General features: G+C 36.3%; 1 protein-coding gene across 3 annotated transcripts in view; it reads left to right on the top strand.

Moving 5' to 3' along the window:
• LPGAT1 (lysophosphatidylglycerol acyltransferase 1) overlaps positions 1–13,309 on the top strand; it is an 83,674-nt gene that overhangs the window by 51,396 nt on the left and 18,969 nt on the right. For all 3 annotated transcript variants that reach the window (XM_070384739.1, XM_070384738.1, XM_070384737.1), the window contains one exon: positions 354–480. In XM_070384739.1, coding sequence (XP_070240840.1) covers positions 354–480 — 127 coding nt within the window. The remainder of the gene's footprint in view (positions 1–353; positions 481–13,309) is intronic.

Below are 13,309 nucleotides of genomic sequence, written 5' to 3'. Positions count from 1 at the left end.
TAGTGCTTTATTTTTCTATAACTCTTGACATAATGGGAGGGGTGTTTTGTTGTTGGTTTTGAACAAAAGCAGCAACTGAAGATCATGTGTGTCAATAAAGTGCTTAATTTTACTGCTTTAATCCAATATTTATTAATATATTCCAAGTATCACAAATCTTAGTGTTTGTATTATCTTGTGAATGGATTTTTTTGTTTGTTTTGAGATCTGCTTTTTACTTTCCTGATGTGATACTTTAGCTTTTGACGTTTTCAAGATGCTTTATACTTTCTATGCTTATTGCAGGTTAGTTTTTCTTAGTGTTATTTGATGCAAATAATATAAAAATTGATCCAATTTTATATTGTTCTCAGACAACAAATCAAAAGGCCTCCAGTGGATAATAGATACAACTATAGCTTATCCCAAAGCTGAACCCATAGATATTCAAACCTGGATCCTTGGATACAGGAAACCAGCAGTCATACATGTACATTACAGGTAAGAATCCCGCATTAGTACTCAGCATAAATCCAACATAAAGTACTGTCTCTATCAACCGTAGGTTGACTAGGTCACCTCATGTATTATTCTAGGCCACCAGGACACCCTGGGGGATAGGAAAAGAAAGATTGGTGTTTTGTTTGGCTGTTGGGGGGATTTTGGCTTTATTTTAACCCCTAGCTTTCTTAATTCCAAAACAGTCTGTTCATTGCATATTCTAGATTTGTCCTGTCAGGAATAACACCATTGAAATTAAAATAAATGGAAACATACATGGTACTCCTTACCCATTCTTGGTTTTCTGTTTTGTTTGTTTGTTTATTGTTCTCAGAAGAATTGGTTTCTGTTCAGACTCTCCAGTTGTTTGGTTGTATTTTAAAATTTTTAAATAAGAATGAAATGTTTTCAATTAGAATAAGAGATTTAAAATGCAGCATTAGAAACCATATATATATACAAATGTTAATAATACAAATAATGAGGTTAGATCTCTTTCTCTTTTAATGTGGGGAGATTGGCAAGAAAAACTAAGTAGCCCTGACTGCTTAAAGTGGGAAATAGGTGCATACAGATAGAAGGTAGTTTGGAAACTATGAAGTTCACTGAAAAATGATAATTTTGGTTTACTTATAGGTAGGTTTTAAAGTCTATTCATGAATGTATTCTTTTTCTGCAGTTAAGCATATCTTATCCAGAACATTACTGTTAGCCCAAAATTAGTACAAGCCAGTTTTGCTTCATGTGACATAGAAAATGTTTTTCTTCTTTATCTCAACTGACTTTAAAGATAAAGCAACACCCATTCTTAGAGAATTTAATCGAAATGATCACTTTGGTAATTTGGTGTAGCTAGACAAGTTAGTACTTTTGCTAGTTTTTTCCCCCTAGTATAATTTAGAAGACTATACATGTGATTGGAGAAGGGAAATGGCAACCCACTCCAGTATTCTTGCCTGGAGAATCCCACGGACAGAGGAGCCTGGTGAGCTATATAGTCCACAGGGTCGCAAAGAGTCAGACATGACTGAGCAACTAAAACAACAACAGCAATGCATGTGATAGTTGGGCTTCCCTGGTGACTCAGTAGTAAAGAATGTGCCTGCCAGTGCAGGAGATGAGGGTTTGACCATTGGGTCAGGAAGATCACCAGGAAGAGGAAACGGCAACCCACTCCAGTATCCTGCCTGGGAAATCCCATGGACAGAGGAGCCTGGGGGGCTACAATCCATAGGGTCACAAAGTGTTGGACATGACTTAGCGTACCCAACATATCTTAGCAACTAAACAACAGCAACAAGAACACATGTGAGAGTCAGAAAGGAATTATTCTATTTTGCTCAGTATTTATCAGATCCCACTTAGAGTATTACATGTAATTTCTCTACTTCAAAAGAAATAATGCAATTAGTAGAAAAGTTTGCAAAGAGCCAATATGATAGATCACTACTACCACTTAAAATGCAGTTGTTTTAGAGCAAATCAAATTTGGAGATAGTAGAGACTAAATGAAACAATGCTAGGAGAAACTCCAAGTTGAAAGCACCAAATCCTAACCAGTAAAGCACCAGGGGAGTGAAACTCCAAGTTGAAAGTACAAACAGGTTAAAGAGAAGTTTTAACAACTCATAAATATTAAATTTGTAATAGGTTTCTGTGTATATGAAGTATTTTTTATTGTATTTTAAGTAGATTTCATGGAAGGTAGTTTGATGCTAAGAACTGACTCATTTGAAAAGACCCCGATGCTAGGAAAGATTGAAGGCAGGAGGAGAAGGGGACGACAGAGGGGTGATGGACAGGGAAGCCTGGCGTGGTGCAGTCCATGGGGTCGTGAAGAGTTGGACACGACTAAGCGACTGAACTGAATAGAATAGTAACTGTCCTTTCCTGTGCGATCATCTTGGAGCCTGCTGAGAATAGCACAGTGTGCCTCTGGATGGCTGGAGCACTCTATTATTATACTGCAACATTGCTGACCGTCAGAGTATACTTGGGAAATAATAAAGTTGCCATCATTTATTTACCATTAATCAATGGTTAGGCCATTTTAAATTTCTTTAATGCATTACTTTTCTCTTCTTGGAAATTATTGTCAAGGCTACTAAGTGGATTCCACTGTTCTTTGTCTCTTTGCAACGTACTGTGACGGGTGTATGGAGATCTCTGAGCAAGAAAGACATTCCCCACCAAGTGACTGCAGCCGTGATGCGCCAGTACACTTAAGTGCTTGGAAAACATTTGGTCTTTATTTAAATAGGAAAAGAATATCCAGTTACCAGAATGCGCAGCTGAATGTTCTTTTAGATTTTATGTTTCTATACTGATGCTTAGGGGAAAAAATTAGAAGAATGCAATAGCTAATTTTAACTGTTCTGATATAAACTGTTTTTTCTTCCAAAAGCAGTTTTCTACATTGTCAGTTCAATTGTTACTTCTTAGGCTTATGTTGATTTTTAGAATTTCTGGAAGAGATGAACTCTAAATGTACATATTATTATGTACTATAGAATACTTTCCTAAAATACCACATAAATGAGAAAGTTAAAATTTGTGATGTGGTTACTTATTAGATCCTATCCTATGAACAGGTAGTAAATAACAGTGCCGTAAATGCATTGTTTGAGCACCAAATGATACACTGATTTTTAAAGTGTTTAAAAAACTACACAAAGTACTATTACTAAGATATATAAGGTTATCAATAAATCCAGTACTAATAAATTAGCATTCTGCATAGATTGGATCTAAACTACTTTATTGGAGAAGGAAATGGCAACCCACTCCAGTATTCTTTCCTGGAAAATTCCATGGACAGAGAAGTCTGGCAGGCTACAGTCCATGGGGTCACAAAGAGTTGGACACAACTGCACGACTAAGCACAAGTTACTTTAAAAGGTGTCTTATTCTTTACTTCCCAATGCTATATATTATTTAACTAGGGAAATATTTTTCGTTACTGTGGATACAACTGCATTATGGATCTCTTTCAGAAGTGAAGGTTGTTTTAAAAGAGGAAAGTGAAAGAAGAAAGTGAAGTCGCTCAGTCATCTCTCACTCTTTGCAACCCCATGGACTGTAGCCTGCCAGGCTCCTCTGTCCATGGGATTTTGCAGGCAAGAATAGTGGAGTGAGCTGCCATTTCCTTCTCTAGGGAGTCTTCCCAACCCAAGGATCGAATCCAGGTCCCCTCACACTGCAGGCAGACTCTTTACCATCTGAGTCACCAGGGAAGCCCCTTTAAAATGAGAACCATTTGAGGGGAACAACTTTTTCCTCCACTTCATATTACAGTCACATCAGAAGACAGCTTATTCCTATTAAAGTAGAAGTGGGCACAGTATGCTGCTGTTAAGGAGTTAGTAGCAAAATTAAACATGAATTAGATTTTAATTACAGGGATAGAATGCCCCATCCTTAATACAAATGTCTGCTTCACTCCAAATTAGAAAAAGTGAGTTGGAGAACATTCCATCATGCAGAAATAGCTTATATTTTAAAAAATCTTAAGTTATAACCATGAGTGTGCTGTTGCTGCTAAGTTGCTTCAGTCGTGTCTGACTCTGTGAGACCCCGTAGACAGCAGCCCACCAGGCTCCTCTGTCCCTGGGATTCTCCAGGCAAGAATACTGGAGTGGGTTGCCATTTCCTTCTCCAATGCATGAAAGTGAAAGGTGAAAGTGAAGTCGCTCAGTTGTATCCAACTCTTAGCGACACCATGGACTATAGCCTACCAGGCTCCTCCATCCATGGGATTCTCCAGGCAAGAGTACTGGAGTGGGTTGCCATTTCCTTCTCCAAACCATGAGCGTAGTGGCATAGATAAATTGCTAAAAGCAGAGGTGTTACTTTCATGTCTAATTTGATTGGAACGTTGGTAACTTCGAAGGTGTTCAGTTCAAGACTTTGGGTAGTAAATTATTTTCTGTTTGTAGGAGGGTGGGAATTAATTCAGAAAAGTACTATTTAATGAATATTTTTAAAGAAAATATATTCATTAGCAAGAATGGACAAGTGTTAACATTCTGACATATTTGCCTCAGGATAGTTTTATCAGTAAAGAAAATAAAACATTTCTAGAATGCAGTACTTGTTGAATGTATGAATGCTGAAGTTCGTGCTATTTAGACATGGACTGTCCAGTTACAGCAGCCACTAGCCACATTTGCTATTGAGCACTTAAAATGTAGCTAGTCTGATTTGAGATGTTCTGTATGTGTAAAATATACAGTGAATTTTAAAGACTAGTAGGAAAAAGGAATATAAAATATCTCACTAATAATTTTTATTGATGATATACTAAAATGATATTTTAGCTTTAGGGGATTAAAGGATTAAATTTCTTTAATGTTATTAGATGCTCTCTATTGTGTACTTTGTAAAACATTAAATTTCTTTTTAAAAATAAAAACATATAACTATGAAAATACATCATAGAGGGAAAAAATCTCTCCCAGCATGCTCACATAAATTTTTTTTTCATATTTCAATATTGTTTTATGTATATTTATGGTGTAGCTGCAGTTGTAATATGCATAAAAGTTATTTTTATTCTACTTTATTCCACATTGCATTTTAATGAATGTTAAACCTATACACGACTGAGCGACTTCACTTTCACTCTTCACTTTCAAGCATTGGAGAAGGAAATGGCAACCCACTCCAGTGTTCTTGCCTGGAGAATCCCAGGGACGGGGGAGCCTGGTGGGCTGCCGTCTATGGGGTTGCACAGAGTCGGACAAGACTGACGCGACTTAGCAGCAGCAGCAGCAGCCAACCTGTACTACACATGTTCTAGATGTTAAGATTACAAATTTAATAAGTATTTTCAAGTAGCCTTATGAAGTTTTTACATTTTTAGTGGCTTTCCAAAATCCTGGTTACTAAACACATTTAATTATTTTCCTATTGATAATAGATTTCTCAGATTTCATTCTTGATTTTAATTCTATGCTGAATGTCAGTACATACATACAGTTTATCTTACCCCATGTTTTAGATTTTTTATAATAGATATATTTAGCCTGTGAGTTCTCATGTTAGATTGCAGAGTGTTATTAAAATTACAGAAAAACTTATTTATTAGAAAAATTACCAACATTTTAAAATAGTATAATATTTTGTTAATTTAATGCATAAACCTATAATATTTGTGATTAATATTATATCACTTTGATTTTTCTTTCTGTTTTTTCCCTTTACTTCTTAAAACAAGTTACAAGTTTTTATCAGTTTTAGGGGCTATAATTTCAGAAATAGTGTTTTCCTCCAAAACTTTTTGTTATGGAAAATTTCAAACCTGGAAATGAAACCCCATGTACCTGTCTTACTCTTATGGTGAATGTTGTTTCCTCTGTGTTATTTCCCAGGTTCCAGTGGATTATTTTGAAGGAAGGCTCAGACATTATATCATTTCATTTGTAAATGTTTTATTGTATATTCTTTAAAATTTAATAATTCTTTTTGTAAAAACCAGTACACATTGTCACACCTAAAATGTTAATAGTTTATTAGTATTATCAAACATCCAATCAATCATCAGTTTTCCTGGATTGTCTCATAAATTATTTTTTTGACACTTTGGATTCAGTTAACTTGCAATTGGTTGACGTATCGCAAGTTTCTTCGGTGTCCAGATTCCTCCCTCTCTTATTTTCCTTGTAGCTTATTTGCTGAGATACCATATCGTTTGCCCTATAGAGTTTATACAGTTTTTGTTTTGCTGATTGTATCCTATGTATTCCTCTGTTCCCTATATTTCCTATAAATTGGTGGGTAGGTACTACAACTTCATCAGATTAAGGGTTAAATTTGTTTCACAAGAAATACCTTGCAAGTGATGATGCCTACTTCTGTCAAAGAGGTAAATAATGTCTGATTGTCAGAAATAGTTTTTTGAATGCTGTTATTAGTTTAAATTTTTCAAATATATCCAGTGCTTTGAGAAAAAAAATCATACCTCCTTATACCATCCTTTAACCCCAAACAATAATGTCAGAAATTTCAATTTAGAGTCGAGACCTCTTCTGGCATGTAACATATAAAGAGAATCAATTTGCCTAAGATACCCTGATAGTGACGGATTGAGAAAGTCCATAGTCTTTTTATTGTTTGATGAGTCATTAAAAAGGATTTTTCCCTACTATGTCCCTAACTATAAAGATATTGAAATTGTTCTAAACTTAATTGGCAAATGAGATATAAATCATCCATTGGGATGATGGATAGTTGTATTAGTTAGGGTTCTTCAGAGAAATAGAACCAATAGGATATAGAGAGAGATCAAGAATAGATTTATTACAGGAGTTGGCTCTCCTGGTTATGGAAGCCGGGAAGTCCCATGATCTAGTATCTGCAAGCTGGAGAACCAGGAAAGCCAGTGGTATAATTCAGTCTGAGTCCCAAGGTCTGAAAAAGCTGGGGAAGTGTGAAAGCCTAAGAACTAGGAGTGCTGATGCTCTAGAGCAGCAGAAGGAGGTCTTAGCAAAGACAGTGGGCTCCCCCTTCTTCCACTATTCTGTGCTGGTCAGGACCTCAGTGGAGTAGATGCTGCCCGCCAGCATTGGCGAAGCGGGTCTTCTTAACTTAGTCTTCTGATTTGAATACTAATCGCTTCCAGTGACATCCTTAGAACACACCCTTATAGCACACCAAACATTATGTAAATGTATTACATTTGTAATAATGTAAAACATTATTTGGACATCCTTTAGCCCAGTCAGATTGACCCATTGCAGTGGTCTATGTTGAAAACCAAAGAAACTGAGGTCACCGTCTATTTATAGAGTTCAGCAATCTTGATATAAAATCATCACAGAAAAATCAGTATTATCCCTTTATCCTGACAATACATAGAAAATGTGATATTTTTTAAAAGATGCTTATCTGAGAAACAAGAAGACTATTAAGTATTTACCAATAAAACTTAAGAAAAAAATGTAGAAGGCTTCTATGAAGGAAAATATAAAACTGCACTGAAGAACATAAAAAAACTGAAAAAGTGGAAAGAGATACTGTGTTCATAGGGGGAGGGCTGAAAAGTATAAAGATATCAATTCTCCCAATCTATAAATTTAATTAAATTTAATCTATAAATTTAATATAAGTGTAGTTACATTATCCAGGACTATTAGGATCAGAATTCAGGGTGTTTTTTTCTGGAAACTTGACAGATGGTTCTAAAATTCACTTGAGAGAGTAAAGACAAATGAATAGCTAAGATAGTTTTGAAGATAAACAGGACAGAGGAATTCTTCCTACCAGATGTCAAGGCTTAGTGTAATTAAAGCTGTGTACTTTAAGGGCAGGGTTAGATCAATGGAAAGATTAGAGAATCCGGATTTACTTGGGAACTTGTGTATGGTTGATGATTTTCTAACTATATTTTCTATATTTGGTAGTTTTAAAGGGGATATTTGAAGCCCGTCGATAAAGTAGTGTTACTTCTTAGAAACTGCAAGTAAGTTCTGAAAAACACAAGTAAGACATCATATATCCTATTTCATCCATTAAGATACATATTTTTTCACATATTAACATCTCTGAAACTGAGAGTCATCTTAAAACCCAGTAAAATAAAGCCTTAGTTATTATTTAATTGGGCTTCCCTTATGAATCAACTGGTAAAGAATCTGCCTGCAATGTGGGAGACCTGGGTTTGATCCCTGGGTTGGGAAGATCCCCTGGAGAAGGGAAAGGCTACCCTCTCCAGTATTCTGGCCTAGAGAATTCCATAGACATCCATGGGGTCGCAAAGAGTTAGACTCGATTGAGCGACTTTCAGTTCACTTTTCTTCACATTATTTAATTAGATATTTGGCATGCTGCCAAAAAAAAGTAACTGCTGCCTCTCTCCTCTCCCCCTCTGCGTCTGGGGAATGAATCTTTGTACTATTTTAGGACTTTTGTTTGTTTTTTACAATGTGAATGTATTAATTCTTCAATTTAAAAAATTATTTGAGGAATTCCCTGGTGGTTCAGTGGTTGGGAATCTGCATGCTGCAGGGCAACTAAACTTGTATGCCACAACCTCTGACCCCGCACACAAAAGCCTGCAAGCTGCAACTCCTGAAGCCTGCATGCCCGAGAGCCCTGCTCTGAAACAGGAGATGCCACCTCAGTGAGAAGCCTGTGCAACATGACTGGAGAGTAACCCCAACTCGCTACAACCAGAGAAAGCCCATGCACAGCAAAGAAGATCCAGCATTCAGTTCAGCTCTGTTCGGTTGCTCAGTCATGTCCGACTCTTTGCAACCCCATGAACCCCAGCATGCCAGGCCTCCCTGTCCGTCACCAACTCCCGGAGTCCACCCAAACCCATGTCCATCAAGTCGGTGATGCCATCCAACCATCTCATCCTCTGTTGTCCCCCTCTCCTCCCGCCTTCAATCTTTCGCAGCATCAGGGTCTTTTCCAATGAGTCAGCTCTTCGCATCAGGTAGCCAAAGTATTGGAGTTTCAGCTTCAACATCAATCCTAGCAATGAACACCCAGATCCCTTGCATTGCAAGGCGGATTCTTAACCACTGGACCACCAGGAAAGTCCCCTATCCATAATTTTAAAGTGAGTTTATAACAGCTTAAATGTGTGTAATAATTTTTTTAGTATAAAATCTAGAATAAAGTAGAATATAAGTAATGTATTCAGTTCAGTTCAGTCGCTCAGTCATGTCCATCTCTTTGTGACCCCATGAATTGCAGCACTCCAGGCCTCCCTGTCCATCACCAACTCCCGGAGTTCACTCAGACTCACGTCCGTCGAGTCAGTGATGCCATCCAGCCATCTCATCCTCTGTCGTCCCCTTCTCCTCCTGCCCCCAATCCCTCCCATCATCAGAGTCTTTTCCAATGAGTCAACTCTTCGCATGAGGTGGCCAAAGTACTGGAGTTTCAGCTTTAGCATCATTCCTTCCAAAGAACACCCAGGGCTGATCTCCTTCAGAATGGACTGGTTGGATCTCCTTGCAGTCAAGGGACTCTCAAGAGTCTTCTCCAACACCACAGTTCAAAAGCATCAATTCTTCGGTGCTCGGCCTTCTTCACAGTCCAACTCTCACATCCATACGTGACCACAGGAAAAACCATAGCCTTGACTAGATGGACCTTTGTTGGCAAAGTAATGTCTCTGCTTTTGAATATGCTCTCTAGGTTGGTCATAACTTTCCTTCCAAGGAGTAAGCGTCTTTTAATTTCATAAGTTATTCAACATATTGAGGTTTCAGATCACTTTTCTCAGTAACTGTAACTAAGTAATACACACCTAAGTGGTACACACCAGGTACTAATGATGCAGGTTTAGAGGTTTACCACCCTCAGCCCCCAAATTACTCATCTGAAAGTAAGGTCATTAAATTGCCTCTTGAACTGAAAGTGACTTTTTTTAATAGCAAAAGGAAACATTGTCCTGTCTTTAGTTTTTCTTATAGAACTTTTCCTTATCACCATAGTTATCACTCATTTCACCTCTAGTTTTGCTATCTAATGATTCTCTTCTTTCTATCTACTTTTCTTGTCATCTCTTGTTTTTTACTGCTTTGCCTCTGTGCCCTAGCTTTACTCTGGAAAAGTCTGGATTTTTTCAAAGCTTCCAGTTGGAAAATGGAAAGTTACCCATTAAATTTAACCTTCAGGTTTTTAGTTCTGCTTGGCTGTTTTTATTGATGTTCACCACCCCCAAGTTATTTTTTCTTTTCTGCCCCAGCAGTTTTGTCTTTCTTCTTTAAGAAAACAAAACATTTTAGTTTGACACAATTCAGGATGCTGACATTAAATAAGTGGTCTTAATTTAGATTTGACTGTATTATGGATTGAATTCTGTGTTTCTGTAATGAAGTTGATTTGAAAGAGGTGAATCATCATTTCAAATAAGATAAAATCTCCATCCTCTACTTAGAAGATATGCTTAATTTCATCTCAAATTTTTATAAGAAGTTATACATGAAAGAGATTTTTTACTGTTAACACAGAACCAAGAAGCTAATAACCTAAAATCTAATTTGCTAAGTTATTTTCATTGTATGAATCTGGAGAGAGTAAGCTTTGGAAATGAAGCTCTATCCTCTCTTCCTTGACCCTCTGGGGGTTCATATTTTCTTTTTCAGATTTCTCTAGAGTCAAGCATAGTTACCGCCATTGGTATTCAAAAAATGCTTTTTGTTTTCTAAGGAAGTTTTGTTGGAAATATTATAGCTTCCAAATTAAAAAAAATTCTTAGAGTTTAAATTTTAATTGAATAATGGTTAAGCATAACTCTCACTGATCAGTATTTATATTTTATGTTTTATAGTTACTTAAAGTCATTGAATTGGATCTGTAAAGTGGAAAGGCTAACTAGGTCTTTTTGTCTAACTTTCCATTTAATACAGGAATACACACACAGACACACACACGCACACACACAGATTACTTAAATATAGACCTTCTCTAGAATCCTGTTTTCAGTCTTCTCTTTTTTCTCCTGTGAAAGAGGTTCATAACAGGAGAGTATGTAGAAATGGAGCCTGTGTAGATGTACCTCTGGCTCTCAGTCTTTCTCCCAAGTTCCACATCCTCACTTGGCTTTCTTTCCTCCACCTGGATACCTTGTCTTCTTTGAACCTCATATGTCTAGAACTGAACTCATTTTCCTTCACACAAACTTGTTTCTTTCCTTTTGGGGTTTATGTTAACATAATTCTACCCTCACCCAGAATGAAAATTTTGGAGTTTTTTGACTCTTCCACTTTAAAATTTTATCCTCTTTCTCAAATTCAGCTGCCAGTTCCTATGAAAGTTACTTCTGTAATGTTTGTTTCTGTTCTCTCTTTTTATCTAAATGCCATAACCTAGCTCAGATTTCAATACTTTTTACCTAGAATATGTCTGCTTATTAAATATTCCCTTTATTGATACTGATACTTTACCCTATCTTTTTTATTTCACTGCTATTCTCCTTTTCCTAAAGCATGGTGCCTTTTTTTCCCCTTTGTTTCTTTTCTTGTTTCTTTATTCCTTTGTTTCTGTCTTTTTTCTTTACTTTTTTTGTTATAGACATTAGTGGAACACAGCACAATTTGAATGAAATCTGTAGATTGTAAATTACATAATAGTAGCAGTGTTCATTTCCTGATTTTTATCATTGAAGCATAGTTATATGAATGAGTGTTCTTGTATTTTTAAAAAACATTCATGGAAGTATTTTAGGGGACGCACCATCTATAACTTACTCTCAAAAGTTGAGGAAAGACTATATAGATAGATCAGGAAAAAATATATATGGAAAGATGATAAAGTAAATATGAGAAATAATGATATTTTAGGAATATGATTGAAGCATATATATGAATTCTTTGCAGTATTTTTGTAACTTTGCTTTGAGTCTGAAATTATTTCAAAATTAAAAAAAATTTTTTTAAGTCTTTAGAGAGATACAGAAAAATCTCTGTACCTTCTCCTCAGTTTTGCTGTGAACCTTAAACTACTCTTTAAAAAAGAAAGTCTTAACAAAAATATTAAGAAGTCATTAGACTCATTGAAAACACAGTAATGATTCTCACCAGTGTTATATTTTGCTTACTGGATAGTTCAGTTCATTCAGCAAGCATTTGTGTCTCAAAGGATGCAACACAAAAAAGATATAATGAATAAATTTGAGGTATAAACAATGCCATCTCATTGTTTATGCCCTCAATGGCATGTTGGTTTGCTATAGCTTTGACTGTTACAAGGAGCAGGACTCAAGTGATGCCTTTTCCATGTATCCTGTATCCTAAGTAGACATGCACACCCCTTCACTTAAACTTACCCAGAAATTCTTTAAAGTCCTTATATAACCACATTCTGGTTTTAGAGTATTTACTTTTCTTGTTTGGCTCAGTTGTTCCTGAACATGAAGGGAGGCAGTGATCTAGGTGCTGAGTATTTGCTATCTTTCTTTAAAGATAAACCTTAAAGTCACTCTGAATTCTCTCCTGTGTGATCCCAGGTTTGCTACCATAGAGCCTTGATTTATTCCTCTACTGAAGTGAGTAAAAGTTTATATCTGAGTTGCTCAATTATTTTTTTCAGATAGCTGAGTGGCTTAAAAAAAAAAAAAAAAAAAAACTTTTCTAGTGGATCCAGGAGGAAGCTCTAAATATTATTCCTTAGTATGTTGAGGATGAGGCCTGAGCAGCTTACCTAAGGACGATGACTCAAAGCAAAACTGGGAACTGAGTACTCGGAGATATTCTGATGTGTTAAGTTTGACAGGATCTGTTCTTGTCCATAAATCTATTTTTGGTGACAAGTAGTTTCCGTATTTCTGAGCTATTCTTGTCATACTACCCTTGTGTCAGTTAACCATGTTGTGTTGTTGATGGCTGTCTACAGATGCACCTCATCAAGTTTTACCCTGGCAGATTACTTTGAATTTAATTAAGTTCAGCAAATTTGAGTTTTCACAGAGGAGCAGGCACTGATTTATACACTGGATATGCAAAGATGAGTATAGCACAGTCTGATAGAGTAAACAGACGCGTAAAAAAATAAACAGAACATAATCTAATAAGCATAGTTACAAAGGGCAGAGTTGGCACCAAGGAGGAATTACTAACTGCAGGAGAGGAGGAGGAAGTCAAAGAGAGAACAAAGGTAGAAGAGAGCCAAGTCCTTGTCTTTCCTGTTAGGAAGTTGATGAATACATTTTAAATTGGACAGTCTAGCATGTTATATAAGCAATGTGGAAGTGAACAGCAAAATAAAGTTGAAAGAGGTTGTATCTGGGAAATAGGTATCTGAGGAGAGAAAAAATAGGTCTATTATTTTTCACCACCAACCTAATAGTACTCTGACTCTTGAAAACTACATGCAA

The sequence above is a fragment of the Bos mutus genome, chromosome 16 (assembly GCF_027580195.1).
Source record: "Bos mutus isolate GX-2022 chromosome 16, NWIPB_WYAK_1.1, whole genome shotgun sequence".
Taxonomy (NCBI): domain Eukaryota; kingdom Metazoa; phylum Chordata; class Mammalia; order Artiodactyla; family Bovidae; genus Bos; species Bos mutus.
This window is presented reverse-complemented; position numbering and strand designations above follow the sequence as displayed.